Genomic DNA, 23485 nt, shown 5'->3' with positions numbered 1-23485 from the left:
GATTGGAGAGGTACAATAGTGAGACATGTGGAAAATTTTACCCAATGCTTGACACAAGGAAACTTCAGTATTAATTCATGCCCAACTGTTTTGTGAGCATTTCAAAAGTAACAGACGCCACTAGGAGGCAGCATTAGCACACTGAGAACTGGTTATGCTACACACACACACACACACACACACACACACACACACACTCACACACGTGCATAGGCACACACTCTCGCATGTACAAGAGCACACACACCCAAACAACATACACACCACACACACACGAGGAATAAACATTCACACATATGCACACTGACCACACACACTCTTACACCTAGAAACATACACACACATGCACACAACCCAATCTGTTTCCTTTCCTTTCCTTTCTTTCTATCTTTTAATCCTTTATTTAGGGATTACAGTGGAAATAATCTTCAGGTTAGTTGGTGGGAAATTTCACTGATAAAACTTATTAGTCAGTTTGGGTGCTCAGGAATGCGACACCATATCCTGCAAGATCGGGCAATGCCATACAAATGAGGGAATTCATTTTCTGTGCTCTAAAATTCTTGCAGAGCTATGTTCCAGCACGACAGACAAGTTAAAGCATGGGCACCTTTGCACTGAAAAGCCCATCCTGCCATGACCCAGGAGAAGAAAGCTGGTCATTAGGGATGAATCCAGGAACCCACATGTCTTGTAAGAAGGCCTCATTGGCAATATACAGCTTACGGGGTTCACTGAGTATGCAGTTGCTAGTTAAGTAACATTATGTACATGGGAAGACAAAATTCAGCCACGCTAAAATATAGGGTGGCAACCAGCAGGTGATGGTTATAGTTTCGCTCTTCCCTCAGTGGACTATGTTGGGGGCTGCAGAGAACAATGCTTCATAGACTATCAGCCAGCAGTGGGGATCACTGTGGGCTGTGGCTAGGGAGGGTATAGCTGAATTTTGATAACAGACAATCTGGTGATCTAAGCATTTAAGAAAAAAACATTGGAAAAGAGAGTCTACTGATGGGACTAAATGGACCACTCAATCACTAAATAGAAGGATTGCAAATGGGTAGTTTCTACTGATGGGCTGGCTCCTCTAATACAAATGCCTTGTCAGATTGCAAAAATAGCAGATTTTTCTTTCTGTGAAAATATCATTAAATTAGAGGAATCAGTACTGTCCAGAGTCTAGTCTGATTATTTTTTCAGGGATCCAAGGCCTATCCAGCAGCCTGAAATGCCTTACAATGAACAAAATGGTACAAAAAGCCATCTGCAACAGACTTGCCATATTCCAGGAGCTTCTCTGTGGGACAGTCTGGGAGAAGAGGGGATGGAGAGGTGATGTAGGTTTAAAATAAGAATGCTGGGCTTGGGAGCTTTTAGCATTCTGAGCACCAGATATTTCCAAACTACAGGCATAATGCTAATCAAGATGGTGTGGTGTTGGCAAAAAACAGACAGATAAATGGAACAGAATAGAGAAACCAGAAATAGATTCCCATAAATATAGTCAACCAATCTCTGATAAAGGAATAAAAGCAGTACAATGGGACAGAGATAGTCTTCTCAATAAGCGGTGTTGGAACAACTGGACAGCCACATGCCAAAAAAAAAAAAAAAAAGAATCTAAACACACACCTATTACCCTTCACAAAAATTAACTTAAATGGACCATCAACCTAAATGTAAAACATAGAACTGCACTCCTACAAGATGACATAGGAGAAGACTTAGATGACTTTGGGTGTGATGATGACTTTTTAAAATTTATTTTTATTGTATTTTTTCCATTACCATAGATCCCCCTCAAACCCTCTCCCACCTCCCCCACCTCCTTCTCACTGCAATCACCACACTGTTGTTCATGTCCGTGAGTCTTTTTTCCTTTTTGCTGGATCCCTCCACCTCTTAACTGCCCCCCGCCCCCGCCCCAGAGCTGTAGTCCTACTCTCTGTCTATGAGCCTGTCTCTATTTTGCTTGTTAGTTCAGTTTGTTCATTAGATTCCACATATGAGTGAATCATATGGTATTTGTTTTTCTCTGACTGGCTTATTTCACTTAGCATCATGTTCTCCAGTGACTTTCCACATACAATGCTAAAGACAAGAGCCACGAAAGAAATCATTGATAAACTAGAATTCATTAAATTTTAAAATTTCTGCTCTGCAAAAGACAACACCAAGAGAATGAGAAGACAAGCCACAGACTGGGAGAAAATATTTGCAAATGACAATACCTAATAAATGACTGCTATTCAAACATATGAAGAACTCCTAAAATTTAACAATAATAAGCAATCTGATTTTTAAAATGGGCCAAAGATCTTAATAGACACCTCACCAAAGAAGGTACAGATGGCAAATAAGCAACGCAAAGATGCTCCATATCATGTGTCATCAGGAAAGTGCAAATTAACACAAGATACCATGACACACTCATCAGAATGGCCAAAGTCCAGAACACTGACAACACCAAATGCTGATGAGGATGTGGTGGGAATGCAAAATAGTACAGCTGATTTGGAAGGCCGCTTGGCAGTTTCTTACAAAACTAAACATACTCTGGATGAAGTGGATGAAAGTGGTCAAAAGATACAAACTTCCAGTTATAAAATATACAAATCCAGGGGATGTAACATGCAGCACGGTGACTACAGTTAATACCATGTTCTACATTTAAACGTTGGGAAGGGAGTAGATCTTAAAAGTTCTTATCACAAGAAAAAAATGTGTAACTATATGAGGTGATGGATGTTAATTAGACTTAATTGTAGTGATCAGTTCACAATATATGCATATCTCAAATCATTATGTTGTACATCTGAAACTGATGCAATGCTGTATGTCAATTATATCATAATAAACAACCCAACCAACCCACTCTGATCATATAATCCACAAAAACCTGAACATGGATGTTTATAGTAGCTTTATTCATAATTGCAAAAACTTGGAAGACACCAAAATGTCCTTCAGTAAGTGAATAGATAACAAATAAACTGGTACACCCAGACAATGGAATATTATTCTGCACTAAGAAATGAGCTCCTGAGCCATGAAAAGATGTGGGGGAAACTTAAATGCGTACTACTAAGTTGGAAAAGGCTGCGTGTTGCATGATTCCAGTGATAGGACATTCTGGAAAAGGCAAAACTGGGGAGACAGGTAAAAGGCCAGTGGTTTCGAGTGTAAGGGAAGGATAAATAGGCAGATCATAGAGGATTAGGATAATTAGATAATTAGGATTAATTAGGGCAGTGCAAATACTCTGTGTAATATTACAATGATGGATATATGTCATTATACATTTGTCCAAATCCACAGAATGTACGACACCAACAGAGAATGCTAAGGTAAACTATGGACTGTGGGTGATTATGATGTGTCAAGGTAGGTTCATCTTTGGTAAAATAAAAAATAAATATATATTTAAATATATATATCTCACTCTGATAAGTGATGTTGATAATGGGAGAGGCTATGCATGTGTTGGGGTGGTGGGTATATGTGAAATCTCTGTACCTTTGTCAGTTTGGAAACCTAAAATGGTTAAAAAAAATAAAGTCTTAAAAAGATGGTGTAACAATAAAACGATAAAATCTGTGTGCCTGTTTTGTTTTGGTTTTAGTGTGTGGTTTATTTTTATGTTGTTTATATTCTTTCAACAATGTTGTCCCAAATCCTTCTTGAAACCAGGCATGGTAAGGCATTCGGTGAGTTAAAACATTGAAAAGCTTTTACACCAGTTGGTAGATAACTGTTGCCCAGGAGCTTGGATTGCCAACAGCAACAAGGCTACCAGCTCCTCCCATAAGACTCCCTCTCCTGCTTTCTCACAGTCTAACAACTAAAAGTTAATGCCTGGTAGATCGGGGGTGTAGGGAGAGGCCTCTAGCCCTGACCCCTCACCCCAACTCCCTTGGCCCGAATTGCAATCCATTCTGACTAATCCCATGCCCTACTGGTTATACCCCTTATAAAAGGTCATAGATAATAAACACTTAAATGTTAAAATCCTCCATTGAATCTGTTTATTCATCAGGTGTGATGATTCAAAAATCCTGGATTAATATGTCTTAGTTGATCCTAGCAGGTAATGGTAATAGTGAAAGAAGAAGGAAGCAGGGTGTGAACTTTTGTAGAGAAGCCCTTAGAGACTGAGCAAAAGGCCTGGAGCTCCCGTGTGTACTAGGTCAGCTCCCAGTAACCACGCACCGGAAACCAACAGAAATCTTCAACTTGCCTCCGCTGCTCTCCCTGCGATCAGCCCTGTCAGTTCTTTCCCAGGGTGCTGAGAGACAGTGAGCAACTTAAAGAGTCTATATACTTACAAATTTTGACACCATAAAATTAATCATGAGAGGCTTTGCAACAAAAGGGAGGATAATAGAAAAATACATTCTGTCCTTTTCTGGAGCAAATCCAGCAGTTACGTCAGAGGCAGGGGAAATGCTGTAAATCTTTCCTGCTGTCTTTGCATTCCTAGGGATGTTAGGTGGGATGGGACGGAGGTCCATTTTTAAATGAATATGTGATGAATTAAAGAAAACAGTGGTTCTTTAATTACTATGTGACAAGTTAAAGAAAACTTTGTGCTAAAAGAGAAAATCCAGGGTGGATGGCTTTTTTGTTCAGCAGAATCCCAAAACAGGGCTGTTAGGTTTTAAAAAGGGAGGCACCACACCTTCTTCAAAACCAACCCTCAGCCCAACAGAGGGAGGATCGGGGTGTGGGAGAAACGGGGTCTCAGGGTTCATCCATCACAACAAGATGGAGGGCAGACTACCTGGTACAGACACTGAGAAGATGATGGATTTGGTGGTGTCAAGATAACACGAACAAACAACAAAAATCCCAGTCTTTTCTATTTTCTTGATGAAACAAGGAGCAAGGTCCTAAGTTGAGACTGAAGAGAGAGAAGGTGGCTTGAGGAGGGATGAGGAGAGAAAGAGCCACATTGCAGAGTTAGGGGCCCAAACAGCCGAAAGAAACATGGTAGGATTTCTGGGCAAAGCCGAGAGCTTCTGTAATGTTTGTGTTGCCAAAGTGAAAGTGGAGCCCGTTAGCATGATTGGTTTTCTTTCTTTTTCTTTTTCTCTTTTTTTTCCCCAGCGACAGTCAGCTGCTCTGGTGGTACAGGCAGAGGGAAGGCAGCAAAGGCCTGGGGTATGTTTTGCCGCCATGTACTACAGAAGGAAAAAGGGGTGAGGGAACTGACTATAAACAAAGGAGAAATGTTATGACAGACCACAGACTTTTAGAGACTAAGGAGAGGTTTTTTTTTAAGGCATTCGATAAACCAGGCACCGAAGGTTCAAATCCAGCCCCCCTAGATAACGACCAGCAGTCCGTGCCCATTCCTTCATGGGCATGTTTTTCAAACCGGAGAATGCAAAGAATCACCCAGGGACCATGCCATCGATGCAGATTCTTGAACCATCCTCACAAATTCGGGGACACAGCACTTTTTCTTTGTAGTAAGTACCAGGTGATACCAACAAGGGAGGGTGGTCTATGGGCCACTCTATGAAAAATACTGAATTGTAGTTGTTTCAGGTGAAAGCATTTGAGAATAGAATTTGGGAAAGGGGAACTGGGTTATCCAGATCATTGTTTACACTTTTCATTTCATAGCAGTGAAATGGTAATGTTCCAAATACATGGGTTCTTAACCAGATAACATGACTAAAATTAAGTCCACGAAGAGTAATGATACAATGGCTCAGATCATAAATCCAGTCATTTATTTTTTTCTACTTTCATTAGGTTTCTTGGACAAACACAGATATGACATTCAATTTTGAATTTGAAAACCAGTTCAGCATGGCTTCACATCTGATGCGTCGGTTTTCCAGAAAGCCAAAGAACTGTGTTCTGTTTGGGGAGAAAAAGATGAACATTCTATGAGAAACAACCATTTCTCAAATTTGTTAAATGGCTAAGACAAATCAAATACATTTCACAAATGTGCAGAATAAATTGAATTATATGAACAAAACTATATATAAATATAGTTTTATATTTATATATTTATAAATTTATATATATAAATTATATAGTGTGAGGTTTATGTGATAGGACAAAGCATAAGGGAAATAATAGCACCTTCGTTTCCAGGGCAGAAAATAAAAGCTGCTGTGTAACTCCGGGAGTCAAGATTTTAAAAAGCCAGAGTGTATCAGCCCTTTATTTTTTCCCCAATGCACCTTCAGCACAGCGTTTGTCTGAAGACTGGGAGGGAGAATGACTTGAAGAAACACATCGACAAGGCTTTGTTTTCTTGCTTTTTAAAAATTATCCTCTTCTACTTTTTTTTCCCTTACTGATTTGTACTGAGCTTACGGTGCTTTGTTAATTTTGATATTTAACATCTCACTAGGGTTCTGCTCTATTGTGAATAATAAGAATTTATTCAGTGCATTTCTAACCCTTTGTAATTATAATAACTGTCATTGTCAGTTATTATAATTACTCAATGTCAGGCATAATATTTCTAATAATCAGACCTATGAGGTGAGTATTATCTGCCACTTATCATTCCCTCCGTCCCTCGAGCCGGCTGCTTCTCGGACGCCTCTCTCCTTCTCTACCTCTACTCCCAGCTCTGTCCTTTCCAGCTGGTGCAGGGCTGTCAACATTCTAAGTTTAGAGCCAACAAACAGCTTCAGCCCCTGCTGGCTCTTCCTTCATACAACATAGATTGCCTGAACCCGAAACCTTGAACGGTTGGCAGCTTTAAATGCTGACCATTATATACTTCGTTAAAAATCTCACACAGACATGATTATCTTCCTTAAAATATTTTGCTCTGATGAACACTAAGTTCTAGTGGGTACTTTTCAAACTCTAGGAATTGCTGAAGAAAGGAAAAAAATGTTAGGTGTATAAACCAATTACCATTGCCATGAGTTACTTTGTAATTTGGGATGAGTTCTTTATAATTTGGGACCAACAGGTGACAGATATTCAATTTTTTTATTACTATTATTATTATTATTATTATTATTCTTACTATTCAAGCTTAATTTGAAATTCCACAAGATGGCAAAATTCACTTCAATATTCATCAAATTAAAACACAATCGCAAGTATTAAGGAAAAGAATTAGAAAGAAAAATGTTTGTGCAAGTAAAGAAATTAATGGCAGCTCACTGCTTTATGTCACTATTGCTCCTGTCCCCATCTCTTTTTAAAAGTCCAATGACCATACTGACATGGCTTCTAATGGTCATTATGTAACAAAGTAGTTATTATGGTGAGGGGCAAGTGGAAACCCTGGCTAGAAGTTCCAGTGTTAGACTTACCCTTGAAGCATTTGGGGATTTCTAAGGTACCATCTATGCACTGAGCATCCTCCGTATAGCTGCACTTCTTTTCCTTATTTTTGCAGAAGAAAGAAACTTTTTGACCATGCAGCATTCCATTCTTAAATTTTTCTTGGATCTTTACTCTCTCCCCTTCAAATATCACAGTAGCTTTTTTAACAGATACACTACAAGACGCTGAAAGAAACAATATCTGTAGTCAAGACTTAGGAGTTCTTAGTCTTTCTTAAGGAGAATGTAGCATTTTAGCCTGTAGATGAGTACACCTGAAACAAATTGCTCAAGACAGGAAGATTCCAAGGCTGTACTTAGGGAATAACATGAGTATCATTGCTAGTAACAGTTCTTTACCAACAGAACCATTAGTCATGGGTTCCAAGATGGTCTTTCCTTCCCCTACAGCAGCTACATAACAAGAGCAGAAACATCAGACTCTGAGCTTCAGTGAAGAAGAACTTCTACCAGACACTGTCATTTCACGTAAGCCTACACTGGCCCCCTCAGAACCCATTTATTGACCTAGTATACCCACCCCACCAGCCCCTGTGAGGGTTGGCGGGTAAAAGCTCACAACCGCTCCTTTCTCTGAAAAATTGTCTTCAGCCATAAGGAAGCCCTCTCTCCCAGGAGGTAATGCAAATCAGCTCCCAACCCCAGGGTCAAAGAAGGGAATAGCCCATAGCCAATGACTAGGAGATACAAAAAGCAGATCCCCTTGCTTCTTGGTGGGATCAACTCTGGGGCAGGATTCAAGGTCCAGAGCCCCCTAGGGGATGAAACTGATGCTAAACTCTAGCTGAGACCACATCCTTGTTTGAAACTTAGTTGGATCAGCAGTATCAGCATCACCTGGGAACTTGGTAGAAATGCAATTCTCATGTCCTGTCCCAGATCTACAGAGTCAGAAACTCTGTGGGATTCTAATGCCCAGTGACATTTGAGAACCAGTCTTCCACTCCATCCTACTGCCTCACTCTCTCCTGAGACACCCAATAAATCAGCTGCGTTGAATCCCTGTCACAAGCTCTGATTCTAGGACTCCAACCTGAGACACTAGCTATACATCATTTTTGCCTGCTATGCCTAACTCCCTTTTCAGCTTACACTGTCCAGCCCACCTTAGCAGGTACATAATGCTAGGTTGTGGGTTTTTGCATAAGCATGACACCGACTTTATCAAGGATAGACACCTAACCGAAAATAGGCAAGTGTCTCAGGAAAAAATGCATTAATGATGACTTGTTTAGCTGAGAGGTCCAGAGGTAGAGTCCAGCCGGGTTCATGGTGAGAAAGCAGAGAAATATGGGGATAGGAGACACTGTGAGGCCACTGAGAGATGAAAAAAGCAACAACTGCTCCTGATGTTTAGCTGCAGTTCTTGGGAGGAGGGGTCGTGCTTCATTTCCTGTCCTTCAATGCCCATCAGGTTGCCTTTTGCCCATTTATAAGCCCCCATTTCCTTGAACTAGGTTGAATATGTGGTTGGTTTTTGCAACAGTGAGAAGAGTCTTGACCAAAACTGAACAGAAATGGATGCTCAAAGGTAAAGACTTAAATGCATTATAGAATGTGCACGCAATCTTCCACCATATTATCAGTGCTTACAAAGGATAAGTTCATCTCCATTTTAATTTCAAACAAGGTTTCTAAGCACTAAGCTGCACACACGAGTCCTAAAGTCTTTTACATGCCAATAGCTGTGAAGCAAGCCTGAGCAACAAGTCAAAAAGGACTGGAACAAGAAAATGGCAAGTAAAAGTGATCCACTGGATAAGTTCAGAGATGTTTTAAGACCTCACCCACATTTCATACCTTTACAACTTGGCTCTGCAGACCAGTTTCCAAATTTGCTACATTCTACTTCTTGTGGGCCATCCAAGACATATTTCTCATGGCAACCATATGTGGCTTTATCCTTGTAATAAAGTGCTTCTTTTGCAGGATAGTTCACAAATCCATTGTTTGGTCTTGATGGGAATGGGCATTTTACTTCTAAAAAGTTTATTCAATAAGACATATTAGTATAAATAGTGATGTTGTCCAGTAGTTAGGGGACACAGAGTTACATTCGAGTCACCCTTATACCATTGATCACTGGGTGTTCCAATGACTAGAATGCAATATCTAGGTACCGTGGTGCTTAATTCTGTCCTCCTGACCTTATACTCATGGGACTATGGATATTTTAAAAAAAAAAGGAAACAACACTGCTTTGAAAGTATATTAGGGCTTTCACGTAATCCTAAAATATTATTTGTTGTGAATTTCATCTCCATGCAGCCTAAGATGGTGAGTTTGAAAGAAGGCAAAAATGAAAAGTCTGTCTCTTTTAATCAACTAGCCATGAAATTAGAACACAAAGACTCCCTCCATGCGCATTAGCACACCATTATTTGTATTTCAAATATTACATCTAATTCTTCAGACTATACAAGAAGCCAGCACTAAATATGAGGGAGAAAGATGGTGCTGCTTCCAAGCCTTCATAAGGCTTCCCAAATCCATGTCCCCATTTACCCCAGTACAACAAAGCAGAGGTGAAGCCAGGAGCACAGAACTCTTGGAAGGTAGATTAACGAGGGAGCTGAGGAGGACACACTTCAGAGTTGGACTGCTTGGTTCAGTGTTGGCTCTTCCACACATTAAATGAAAAAGAATCTATGAGTCTATCATAACACTAAAAGAAAATGTCTGTGGAAGAAAAGCTCACCTCTGCAGATGAATGCTAGCCCATCAATATAGAAGGGAAGATAGAATTAGAAAGTCACCATTTTGCAACCACCAATCTCAAAACTGGACCATCAGTGGATGCAGAAATTACGTCCAGAGAGTGCACATCCACACAATCACCTAGTATCATCCACAGGTAACTTACTAATTCCAAAGAGAAAGAGATCCTTCATCAAGAAAAGGTCTGCCACACCCCCCTGATTAAGGTATTAAACTAAACAGGACCAGTGATGGGCTGACACATGATAAAATGAATTCTTAATAAATTATATAACTTTAATCTAATCACAAGTAAAAAAACAACCACATTTCTATTATGGAACATTTTACAAGACAATTAGCCTGTACTCTCTAAAAATGTCAATGATAGACAACTCAAAAGGCAGGGGATCATTCTTAATTAAAAGAGACTTAAGAGACATAACAACAAAACAGTGTGTGCTTCTGGATTAGATCGCACATAAAATAAAACACACATATAAAGGATACTTCTGGATCAATTAGAAAAATTTATGGATGAAATGTTCTTAATTTTTTATATTATTATAATTGTTTAATTTATTGTCGTTAATCATTCAAAACATGTTAAATGTCTTGGGAACAGTGAAAATATAAGAGACTGTCCTTGAGCTTAGGATATTCATGCTGAAGTATTATGGGTAAGTGTCATGATGGACACAACTTGATGGTTCAGGAAAAAAAGTATCTGGGTAGGGGGTGAACAATGGAAAATGTCACAACCTGCTGATAGTGGAAACATCTAGGTGAAGGGCTGGAAAAAAATTTTCAAGTACCTACTATTTAGGACCTGAGATAATTAAATGAGATGACACATACAAAGCAGGAGACCAGTGCCTAGGCCGGAGTTGAGTCCCCCAAAAACAGTCTAGGTATTATTACTGGTAGTTTCCCCATGCTAAAAATCACTTATGTTTTGAATCATTCAATAGATATCTAAAATACCTACCACAGGAGAAGTTAACAGTCCTTAGTATCAAACTCCTGGTGGCATTAACTTACATAATTTGTCTACTAGTTATGCAAATGACAAATTTGAAGATAGTAATGAGAGGTCAAATTCAAGGAGGAAGAATTGGCATAATTTTTAAAAACCAGGTATTTTTATGATTCTTAAATTTAAGCAAAAGCTTATAACTAACTACCTGACTGCAACCCAGTTTTGCCTTCATCTCCTAGGACATCCCAGAATATCCAGGCTTCTCTTTACCAGCCCGCGTCAAGTCAGCTGTCTGCGCACCCACCCTGTTCTGTGCTTTCCAGACTTCCCACGTCCTGTACCCTGTAGGGCATGTCTTCCCCTCATTGCCTCTCATCCTCCGAGCCCCTCCTCTGGCTGCTCCAGACAGTTCATTGCATTGTATATAATTCCCCTGATGTCAGAAGCCAGGTCTCATTCATCTGGTATCCCAAACACCTGGCACATTGCCTCGTACATGGAAGAGGCCAGTGAATACATGTCAAACAAGGTCATGTGGGAGACAGCTATGCTCATCAGCAACGCTAAGCACCGTCATTTGAAACTCGCAAAGATAGCAGAATGGTCACTCATTTTCAAAAGTGGGAATTACACTATCATAATCATTTTCTCTTATCATTGCACTTACCCCTGCATTCTGGTAATTTAGTCCAGTTGCCATGTTCTGTGCAGGTAATGGTATCATTTCCAAACATGGCATAGTGCGGCAAGCACTTGAAGACTGCCGTGTTCCCATAGTGGGCATTGTCTCCAGAGAATGAGCTGTTTCCAGCCGATGACTTAGAAATACTAAGTACTGCAAATTTAGGTATGGGTGGTGAAGGGCAGGTTACAGCTGGGAAAAGAAAGAACAGTTATTTTTATGAAAATCATTGAGACTTTTAAGTATACTCTTTCCAGAAAAACAAAAACAATCTGAAAATTAACTTGAGAAAATACAAGATTTAATCAAATGCCAGGGTAAAAATGGTCAATTGTAGAAGCCAAATAAGAAAATTTGGTCTGAAAAGCAGATGCCTGTTATAATAACATAGTGCTTCGGTTTCCATGAGTCTTTGATGCCAGTGCTATCTCAGAAGGTGTTTCTGGAAGTCAGAACAGGTGGACAGCCTTGCTGAGGGACCCCCTGTAATGATCGCTGATGACAGCAACTTGGCGCGAAGTTGCATGTGTTCCACACCTGAGTTCCACTGCTGGTTAAGGTTCGTTTGTTCCCGTTGAATACCTCTTGTTATTTTGGGAGGTTTTCTTTGGTTTGTTTGTTTGTTTTTTTACACTCTGGAGCTTATACATGGAGCCTTACACAGAGAAATGGTATAGGCTGTCATCCTGACCTGACTAAAGTGAAGTTTAAGCATGTCCAGGGAAAGTTATAGTAACACAATAGAAGTTAGTGCAGACCTGAATGTGATTTAACTTGAACAATCTAGAGCAGCAGTCTCCAACCTTTTTGACACCAAGTTTCATGGAAAACAATTTTTCCATGGACCAGGGTGGGGGGGATTGTTTCAGGATGATTCAAACGTGTTACATTCAAACTCATCTCCTGTTATGCAGCCCGGTTCTTAACAGGCCACAGACCGGTACCCGCCCATGGCTTGGGGGTTGGGAACCCCTGATCTAGAGTCTCAACATATGATCTATGGACCAGCAACATGAGCACTGCCTGGAAGCCTGTTAGGAATGCAGAAGCTCAGGTCCTACTCAGGACCCATGAATCAGAAACTGCATTTTGTTAAGATGCTCTGGTGATATGTGTGTATATCAAAGTATGAGAAGTACTTGTTTAGGTTAGATTGAAGCTCAAGTAGTCAACCTACTTGTAACTAAAGAGAAAAAAATGACTTTACATATCCTCATGTGAAGATTTAAAAAAGTAAATAAAAAGGGAAAGTATTTCTAAGAATCATGGTGATTCCTATTACTGAGTAAAAAACCGTACCTAATTTAGCTTAAAATAAATGTTTTGGTAATTCAGTGTTTCTTAAACTATTGTTCATTTGAAATTGCTTTACTTTTCCACTTCCTTTGCTAGGACACACCTCACTGAAATGCCAAAAATTCATAACTATTACTGCAGTGCCTGGGCCTCTGGGTCAGAGACTGGACTTGAATAAATCACAAATAAGGGAATGTAAGAATGTCCCTCCCTATAAAAGCAAAGCCCAGAGCTGACCCTGACTACTCGGCTGAGTGTCCCCTAAACTAACCTAATCCTCCATTCCTTTTGCAGGAAACTCAATCAGCTTTTAGGATGCAGGGCTCTTCGATAGGCTCTAAACTTGCTGTGAAGGTGACTTCCTTGTCTTCCTCATCACTAGACTGACCAACTGTCTGAGGGCAGAGCTAAGTCTCCCTTAGCTTTCTAGTCTCAGTGCTGAAAACAGGATGTAGCCCATATTAAGTCCTCAATATATGTCTATTGAATACATGAATAAGTGAGTGAACGAATGGATGAATGAATGAGGTTCCAGAGACGGAAGAAGGTGTTTGATGCACAAGTTCTTCTAGTCAAATGGTGGCAGTCCCTGGTAGACCAGTGCCACACACATCCAAGCCTCTGCCCAAACGCTATGGGAGTGTTGGAATTAATAAGCCCAGAGATCACTGGAGCCATCAGGTAGAGGATCCAAAGTGTGTTCCTGAGTAGAATGCTTCCCCTCCATCATCCCAAAGTGCTTGTTTCCTCCTCTAGAGGAAGATGTCATCAGGATGAATACCCCTCGTAAGGGCCACCAACCATCTCATGGAGCTGAGACAAAGGGTTTCCGGGCATGAGACTTGCAGTGCTGAAACCAGAAAAGTCCCAGGTAAACCAGCTGGTCACCTCCCCCATAACTGGGGCCCCCAGACTTACGGGCACAGACAGGAAGGTCTGGACTCCATTTTCCTTCCTCAGTGCATTTAGCAAATTTAGTTCCATTCAGATAAAAACTGCAAAAGGAAAATGTAATCAATCAAGCAGGAAAAGAATCCATCGAGAGCATCTCAAATGTCTTCTCCCTTGTACATTGCTTCAGATTAATACTATTGACTTGGTTGCCATTTTACAATGTTGTTTTCCTGAGGAGCTTAACGCGCATAGAAGTCTCAAGTCTCCCAGCCTGATGCTGCGGGTGAATCACTGAAGAAAGGGAGGATTGCAGAGCTGGCGGGTGTAGCAGGAAAATCTCCAAATCCTCATCTCCAACCAGCTGGATAAACCGGCTGATTGTTATGTGAAGCAAAAAATCAAATTGACTCGAATTGAGTAATCTCTACTACTCATTTTCTGAGAGCCCAGTGACACAAATGTGTAAAAACAATGCAGTCTATTATCAGGGTGATCGCTTCGTATGTTACATAAATGTCTAATCATTATGTTGTATACCTGGAACTAATATAATATTGTATGCCAACTATAATTTAAAAATTTTAAAATTTTAAAAACATAAAAGCAAAGCAGGCCACTTTCATTGAAAATGTAACATCCTGTCCTTGAAGCCAATTTTTTCAGCATTGTCATCAGACCCACCAGTAACTGGGGTTTCAGATGAAAGGACTGCATTTCTCTTTCACACATAGTATTTCTTAATCTCCAGTCCCAAACAAGGATCCTCAGTAAATTTTGCCCAAATGTATGTACAGTCAACATGCTATATTGGCAATGTCACCAGTGGTGTCTTTGCTCATAAGGCAAATGAGCCATATTGCCAACGACAGGTTTTCTTCCTGGGGATGTTGCACTGCACTGAGAATTAAGAGCAGTATGTTCTACATGATCATATTCCCAGTCTTCTCCATAGAATTCCCTTCCAGAGCCTGCCTGCTTAGCCAATCAAGTTAGCCTCGTAACTAAAGCTCATATCCAATTCCTATACTATTTTAATCCTCACGCCGAGATTTGGCCCAGAAATTGTGAGGAATTATCATCCAGTTTCAGTAGTTTCTTTTTTTCTAATTTTTACTTTTTCTTTTTATTGAATTTATAGGGGTGATACTGGTTAACAAAATTGTACAGGTTTCAGGTGCACAATTCTACAACACATGACCTGAAACTGTATTGTGTGTTCACCATCCCCAGTCAAGCCTCTGTCCATCACCATTTATACCCGCGTACCCTCTGCCAACTCCCCACCCTCTTCTCCCACCAATCACCACCCTGTCACCCATGTCCATGAGATGTTTTTTCCCTTTTTTTGCTCAATTGCCTCACCCCAAACCCCCTGACAGCTGTCAATAGTTTTAATGTACTTCATCAGATAAGTAACTAATCAGATGTAGAAAAATTAGATATATTTTGCTAATTATCATTTTCTCCACCCCTTACCCACCCTCAACACCACAGTGTATTTGTATTCAATGATTTGTATTTAATAAGTCTCAGGTTAGAAATAGAGTATGGACTAGTCCTGAGGTTTAGCTTAAGGGCATAGAAACGTGCTTCATCTGTTAGCTACTCAGTCACCCAGAAGTCCTTACCCAGAGTTACAAGTAAAACTGATCGTGTTGGGATATTCAAAAGTTGTATAGCGTACAGATCCATTTGGTAAGATTCCAGCAAAAGGGCACACTCTGGCTGTGATTTAAAGATAAAAAGTTAAATATCTATTTATAGAGTCTCTTATTAAAACAAAAATATATAAACTCATTTTATCCTTTGATCCAATAACCCTACTGGTACCATTCTAAGAAAATAACTAAAATAAGCCCAATGATATATGCATTAATGTGTTCATTACAGTGTTACTTCTAACAACAAAAACTGAACAGTCTAAATGTTCACTCTCAAGGTAATGTTTTAATTAATGATGGTAAGTCAACAGTTGAACTGTAATGCAGTCAATAAAAGATTGATTATGAAAGCCATAGAGACATAGACAATGTTGCTGATATACTGATAAAAATAGAAAAATACAAAATGGTACATAAAAAAATACATGTGGAAAATAAGTTAAAAATGAAATTCTTAGTGTTCCAGAGTTATAACTGATTTAAAGAAAAAAATTCCTAATAATGTTATAGTGTTTTTTCATTAAAAATTATGGTTAGTCTTCTTAAATCAAAGAGTATGTTAAAATCACCTGTATGAACATGCATACTCTTCACTAATGTCATGTCCATATGACCAAAATAACCAAAGCCTAGATAGGTCCATATAGGTTTTTTTAGTGCTTAACCTCTATGTAAAATTGCCAGAAATTCTGTCTGGCTGATTGCTCAATATTTGACTGTAAAAATAATACCAACTTGATATCACAGAGTGATATTCTGAGGATGAATCCTAGTAACCATCTACCATAAATGAATAATGAGATATAGATGTATATAATTTATGTTATACTATTAATTTAGTATGATATATTTATACTTTATTATAAATATAACAAGTAAGACACACATAATTCAAATGAAATTTATTGTCATTTCAGTAATTTTTAAATCTGCTTTTATTTTGAAGCAAAGTCCAGAGATACGATGATTGCTTGTGCTTTTTTTTCACATGTCTCCTTGACATCTCTTTAAATTTCAGAGTATCTGTGCTTCTTTTTTCACTTCTGCAGCGTTTCCCTCTCCTCTTACCATACCGGGTCTCTTTTTTACATCTCCCCCCCATTCCAGGCTAAGCTTGTCACCCCTTCTCTAAATAGTACCTTACTGCCCTTGGTCTCATCTCTTAGGAGAAGTCCCCAGACCCTCTTGTTTCTTCACAACAACCCCCCCAAAACACGCGCACACACAGCTCTGCTGGCCTTCTGTACCTTGAGCAGCATGATAAGGTAGGTTATCCCCACAAAATGTCCAGAATCCAAGTGAGAGGAGAGAGTGTTCAAGAAGACGCTGACTTACGTATACATTTCAGTGTGTTGACGGGCCAAATTCCGGAGAGAGGGCAGGTAAACCGTCTCATCCCTCCCCGGGACGCATAGCCTGGCTGGCAGGAATATACTATCTGCTCCCCTGGTTCATAGAATGCTTGTAAGGGAGTGACTGTGGCAAAGGGTAGATCTGCTGGCCTGGGACAGGCTGAAAATAGAGCACAAAGCAGTTAGTTAAGAAATCTAGATGAGCATTTTTAAGTTCAGCTGGCACAGAAATTAAAACTCATTAATTTGCTGCACATAATAACTCTGCAAAATCCTATGCCATATCTCATCGAATCTCCTCAACAACCCTTTGAAGGGTGCTATTGTTATCCCCATTGTAGACGTCAATACACTGAAGCTTATATTGTCTAAGAATCTTCTGGAGAACCTTTAAAAGGGGCAATATTCAAAAATAAGTATCAATCCAGTCTCTCCAGCATCCAGCCTAAAGAGAATTTAAGTTATCATTAGTGATCGCTGGCATACACCAGGGAGTTGAATATATCAATTATTTTTGCAAAAGTAAAGAGTACTTACTCCGTCCTGCAATAGCCACATGGCACAAAAAGCACGAGAACAAGAAGAGCACCGGAGAAATCATTGTGGATGATTCTCACGGGAACTACCAAAGTGGCTTTCCTCTACCAAAAAGAGAGATGCACATAGGAAAGTGCTTAACTATTAACCATTTTTGTGTACTTTTATCTCTGTAAATAGAAGATAACGTATCACGATTTGAAAGGAACTCTGAGGCCTACATCCTTTAATCATTTACTTTCCACTCCTGTGGGCCCATTGTGAAACCATCGGCTGATGGTTTCCATCTTCATAACAATTTTGTTAAAGGCACAAAACAGTTCATCATTGCCACTGATAGAACCCTGACGATTCCCAGGTTGCCAGGTCTTTGGTCAGACCCCTCATTCCCCGTCCTTTGTTCTATGTTCATTGTGGGTGGGTCACCAGAAGACTGAAGTGACTGCTCCACCCACAGCCTTGGCATATAAACTTAGGATCATCACTTACTTTCCCGGACTTCAGTCTACACACCTCTAACACAATATTTCAGTTTCTAGATATATGATTCTTAAGAACATCATAGAGGCCTCTATACTTAGTATGTCTTAAAAAAATGGAGCTTGTCATTCTCTCACACAATAATTATTTCTTCCAGATTCCTCTTTTGCCTGCAATTAGCAACAAGATCCTCCTGGGGCCTCCAGTTTTGACCTCAGAGCTATCTTTGACTTCTCAATGGACTCACATCAAATCAACACCAAGTCTTGCTCATCCATTCTCAATACTTCTTAGATCTATCTAGACAGATTTCTAGATCTATTTTAGGGATTGGAAAGTTGACCAGGACTCAAAGGAGAGAAGGAGTTGAGTAGGAGAAGAGAAAGGTGATGACATTGATTGGGAAGGTTAAGAGGGGACCATTCCTGATTGCACCGTTCTCTCATACTTCATTTGCTCTAAGCAACTGAATATGCAAATGAGCCACGGCCAGGCAATATATAAAAATAGCATGCTGACCCACAACTTTGTAGCAACCAATCCAGGAAGCCAAATCACAACCTCTGTAGCTACTGACCCAACCAGAAAAAGTCAACTATGTTCTTCTAACCAATTGCATAAGCTGTCTGAACTCTAGGTAGTCCATCTGCCTCTTCCCTGCACCAACAAGCTGGAACCAGGGCATACTTGAAAACTTCCCTTTTGTCCACTCTAAGGTTTTCCCATTTCTCTCCCTGACTTTGATTCTCTGCCAGACACAAATGATGATGGCTGACTCCCTGGCTATTGCAAACTCTGAATAAATAGCCTTGCCATGTTCTCACTGGGGTGGTCATGGTTCATATCCACAGGTCTGGAGTTCCTTGAGACACATCAGTTTATAAAATGTTCTTGTCAAGCAGTGGTTCTTAAACGATGCTCCTAATGAACATTGTGTTCCATGATAAGTAGAAAAGTGTACTGTCACTAATATAAAATAATGGTTGTCCTTCCCTTTTTGTGATTAAATCACAACGTTCTCTCTCTCTCTTTGCATAGTTAAATATGGGAAGAATTCCATATTTGTGGAGAATTCCATTACTGTGGAGAATTCCCTTTATGGGTGAGAAAGAGAGAAAGCTAGTGAAGTGGAGCCAAGTTGTTATATAATAAAGCTTTGTGGTGGATGGGTAAAGAGAGAGAAGCCAAACAGGCTGGGCATCAGGGAAAGAAATGTCGAGAGGTTTGAAATTGAGAAGAGAACATTTTTGGCAGCCGCTGCAAACTGAGTGACAGACATTGAGAAGATCCAGGATGGGGAGAGGGATTTTTAACAATGCTTGCTGATGGATATACTTCCTCACCTGAGGGAACTTTCTGGAGGGCTGGAAATAGTCTATATTTTATTTTAGTTGGTTATTTCTTAGGTAGGTACATGTAATTGTCAAAACAGATCCAACTATGTATAAAGGACGCATGGACAAAGACAGCGGGCGTGGGGGGAGGATTGAATGTGGGAGGAAGGGGTGGGTAGGGCGGGGGAGAACAATGGTGGGGAAATGGGAACAACTGTAATTGAACAGCAATAAAAAAAACACATCCAACTAAACGTTTGAGATCAGTACATTTTGTATGTTAATTATACATCAGTTTAAAAGCAATGCCCTTTCTTCCTCCCTTCCTCTCTCTTTCCCTCCCTTCCACCCTTCCTTCCTCCCTCCCCTCCTAATTCTGTCCAAAGGTCATGGGACAGACCTGAGTGGAGAAGTTGTGGTGGCCCTTGTGAGGATGGCAGCACAGTGTTGTCACAGGATTGGCTACCTGCAAGGGACTGATTGAGCAAACAAGCAAATATGTCAAAGACAATGGGTGTCAGGATTCTAACTGATGAAGAGAAGTAGCAATATGGAAAGTAGGAAAGTGTAAATGAACCTTGTGGTGTTGATTGGAAGTGGAGTATCAGTAGAAATTTTACATACTTATATAGACAGATATAGAAATAATTATAGATATAAAGTTGTGTGCATGTGCATGTATGTATGTATGCCTGTGTACACATATAATTCCTAGCTCTTTACTGAGATAGTCTGGGAATGGCAATACACCCAGCAGCAGCAGGCATACCTAGAGCTTAGGTCTTGATTTCTAAATACAACCCTTCACAGAAAGACACCAAGGATCCTTGGAAAATTGGCTGATTCCAGGACTGGGGCAGAGGAAGGGCAACCTAAGCCAGGAACGTCACGTTGGGAAGAACAACTCAGATAATGCTCAGAGAATGATAGGGATCAAATTAAAGGGATCTGGCAGTCATTTGAACGAGCTCTCACTAATCAAATACAGGACAGTCTGAGTGTCAAAATAATTAATGATAGTAACAAGTTACAATCCATTGACAAAAGCAGGAATCAATGAGTCCACACTGAGAGTAATAAACATATTGACAAATATGCAGGAAGGTAAGAAAGTTATTCCTTACAGTAGGATTAATACAGGAGGAATACTGGAATCAGAAAATTGCTATTTGGAAAAAATCATAAAAACATTTAATTCTGGCAAAAATATATCAGAATGGATGCTAAAACTAGGAGGTGTTAGTGGAATAAGAAATGAGATGCTCATATAGCCTCCAAAGTGTCTCCACATAAAATCAGTTATTATAAATGGAGGGAAAATTTATAGCAGAGGAACCTGGCAGGCACCATCTTAATCAAATAATCAAAATTAATACCACCATTAATGGGACAAACTGACATTTGAGAAGAACACAGCACCTCTTCTGAGATTTTCCTGCTGAAGACATAATAACTTAGGCTATGTTGTGAGAAGTATTGCACATAGCGAAGTTGAAGGGTATTATGCAAAACGATTGCCCTATAAACTTCCAACAGATAAGGCTGAGGGAGCCTTGGGCAACAGGCTAAGTGGATATACCACGTAATCCTCTTGCTAGAAGAGCGTGGGGGATATTTGGTAAAACTAGAATGAAATATCTGGGTAAAAAAGTATATGGGAGGGTTTTTCTGTTGTTCTATTCTTGAAAATTCTCTGTATATTTGAAATTGTTTGAAAATATAACTTAACAAAGAAATGTGTGCCCTTTTGTGGCCTCCTTAAGAGTACTCTGAATGAGAGATTGTTCTTTAATTGAAACATACGCAGCCTCAACTTTGATGTGGTGCCCTGCATCTTCCCCTATAAGTCAATGTAATGAATAAAATATTATTAATTTTCAGTCTGTGTATACATGTGTATATATAGTCATTGGCATCCAGACCCTGTTTACAGCTATTGAACTTTGAAAAATGATGTAAAGACAAAGCAACCAGAAAAATAAAGAAACAACTAAATCAAACTTAGTTTGATGGTTTTTTGAAGAAAGTCACATGTTCGTTTGTTTGTTTTAGATTAGTATAATTTTCCTTGTTTGTATATTTGGATATAAAGATAACAGATGGTAATGTGCACAATTAATAAATTATAATTATTATTAGTCCTGAGTGCTTTGCCACTTGAACATGTCTGAGAATTATAAGATGTTCCTAGAACTCTTCTCAAAATATATGTGGGTCTGAGAAGCCTTTGTGATGAGCCATAAGAGGCGACGTCGTTGTTCATCTTCCCGTCTGTGATTTATTGTTTTGTGTAACTTTAACACCACATGGTTGACCTGTAGACGGTCTATCGTCCCCTCCATATAGTTCGGTTCATACTCCAGTAACTAACTTTTGATAGTAACCAAAGACCTGGTTGATAATTGACATTAAATGACATTTTAAAGGCATATTTAAACTTACCATTGCAGTTTAATTTGGCACAGCAAATGGAAAAACCATTAAGGGAAAAAAAAAATCGAAAAAATTTTGGCAAATCAAGTCACTGTTTTGTATTGTTGAGGTTTATACTCACCATTAAAGTTTAGCTAACTCTTGGATTCAGTGTTGAACTTTGTATATTATCTTTTATTAACTATGAACAAGAGTATATAGACACATGGACACTTAGGTTGAAGAATACATAAATTGTTTTAGAGGAAACATAGGATCCTTGTACTCAAAACTCCTAAGGACTTCATATTCTTTCCTACATTACTTTGTAAATTAAACTACAGAGACCTAGACTCAGAGTCCAAGGTTTTGTATTCCTGTAATCACATTGCATCACATGTTCAAAAACTTTCTTATTTACTTTACAAGCAGAGACTTTGACCATCCCATAAAACATTTAGCAATAGTTTAGAATTTTTGAAAAACACTTTCGATGTTGTATCTTTCTGGGTTGGGATTCTGTCTAACCAATATGCACCAACAAACTCCCAGTGGAAAGGGAGTGTGGCGTACTGGGTCATTAAAGTGGGAAGTTCTAATGCTTGCACACTTGAGTTTGAGTCCTGGCTCCACCTCTTACTAGCTGTGGTATCTCAGGCAGGTAACATTCTCTGGTCAAGTTTTCATCTCTAAAGTGGAGGTGAAAATAAAACCTACTTCAAATGCTTATGGTTAGGATTAAATTAGAATGCATACGGAGTACTTACAAAGTACCTGGCTTATACTGAGTGCTTGATGACATTTAGCTATTATTAACATTCTTCTTATTGTTAACATCAGTGACTCAGATGTCTTACAGCAAAGCATTGGACATTCCTACACAAACCCACATACTCTAACAGAGTTCAATGACATACAGTGAATTGGTACTCATTACTAGAAAACACAAAGGAACAAAAGACAAAAGAAAGAGCCACATTCCATACACTGCTACAAATGTCAGTGGTAGTTGTCTGTAGGTGGTAGAATACGGATATTTTGCCTTCTTCCTTTTTTTTGTATATCAGATTTTTGTTTTATTTTGTTTTTGCTGACTTCAAAAATCTTATCAATGACTAAGACAGAAGATATATTTCCACATTTGGGGAAAAAAGTAAGCTTTTCCGTATGGAAATCTATAAACACAAAAGTAGGTATGTAATTCACATACGTTAAATGAACCTTCCTGGGAGCCGCCTACCTGGCCTTAGACCTCACGGGCAGCACCGGCACAGGACTCCCCTGTCCCAGGGATTCATCTTGGTGTAGGTAATACTACAGATGTTCTCCCCAAGATTCTCCCCAAGATTCAGTAGAGTCATCATGTCACCCAAGTAACATCTACTATCACGAGAAACCTCAGGCAGTTCCTCCAGAGTCAGCCTGTCAGCTGGCTCCATCTCCTCAGTCTTCTGTCCCATCCTGGTGTGTGGGTCTAGTGTCAGGTCCCAACTCCCTTTCTTCTCCTGCTTCATGTGAAGTCCCAAATTAGGTCAAATTTGGGACAAAAGGCCATGACACTTTGGAGCACAAAGAAGAGAACACTGGGATATTCACAGAGGTGTCATACATTATTTAGAAAAACATTGTTAAGACATCCAAAGAAAAAAATGGTATGATCTCATCACCAGAAACTCTCAAAGGAGTGAGGCTTAACAGATGAGGGCCTGAGAACAAAATGCTGAAAATGTGGTCACCAGTAATCTGATCTAGAAGAAAATGACGGGCAGCCAGAGGAACTAATAGGACTTTCCAACAAGTTCTCTAGTGAGCTCAGGTATATGAAGA

General features: G+C 39.5%; 1 protein-coding gene across 1 annotated transcript; it reads right to left on the bottom strand.

Annotated features, from left to right (window-relative positions):
• Window positions 1–5719: 5719 nt before the first annotated feature.
• On the bottom strand, window positions 5720–17590 carry APOH (apolipoprotein H). Its single transcript, XM_054573070.1, has 8 exons — window positions 17433–17590; window positions 16879–17055; window positions 15511–15607; window positions 13907–13983; window positions 11678–11884; window positions 9135–9314; window positions 7302–7499; window positions 5720–5871 (listed from the first exon to the last, which is right to left on the bottom strand). Exons 1-8 carry the CDS (start codon window positions 17494–17496, stop codon window positions 5816–5818), a joined length of 1056 nt encoding a protein of 351 aa, XP_054429045.1. The 5' UTR covers window positions 17497–17590; the 3' UTR covers window positions 5720–5815.
• Between the last annotated feature and the right edge of the window lie 5895 nt (window positions 17591–23485).

The sequence above is a fragment of the Pteronotus mesoamericanus genome, unplaced genomic scaffold, assembly GCF_021234165.1.
Source record: "Pteronotus mesoamericanus isolate MK-2021 breed Mesoamerican mustached bat unplaced genomic scaffold, CSHL_Meso_final contig_246, whole genome shotgun sequence".
NCBI lineage: Eukaryota > Metazoa > Chordata > Mammalia > Chiroptera > Mormoopidae > Pteronotus > Pteronotus mesoamericanus.
Note: the sequence above shows the minus strand (reverse complement) of the source record. Positions and strands in the feature narration are given on the sequence as shown.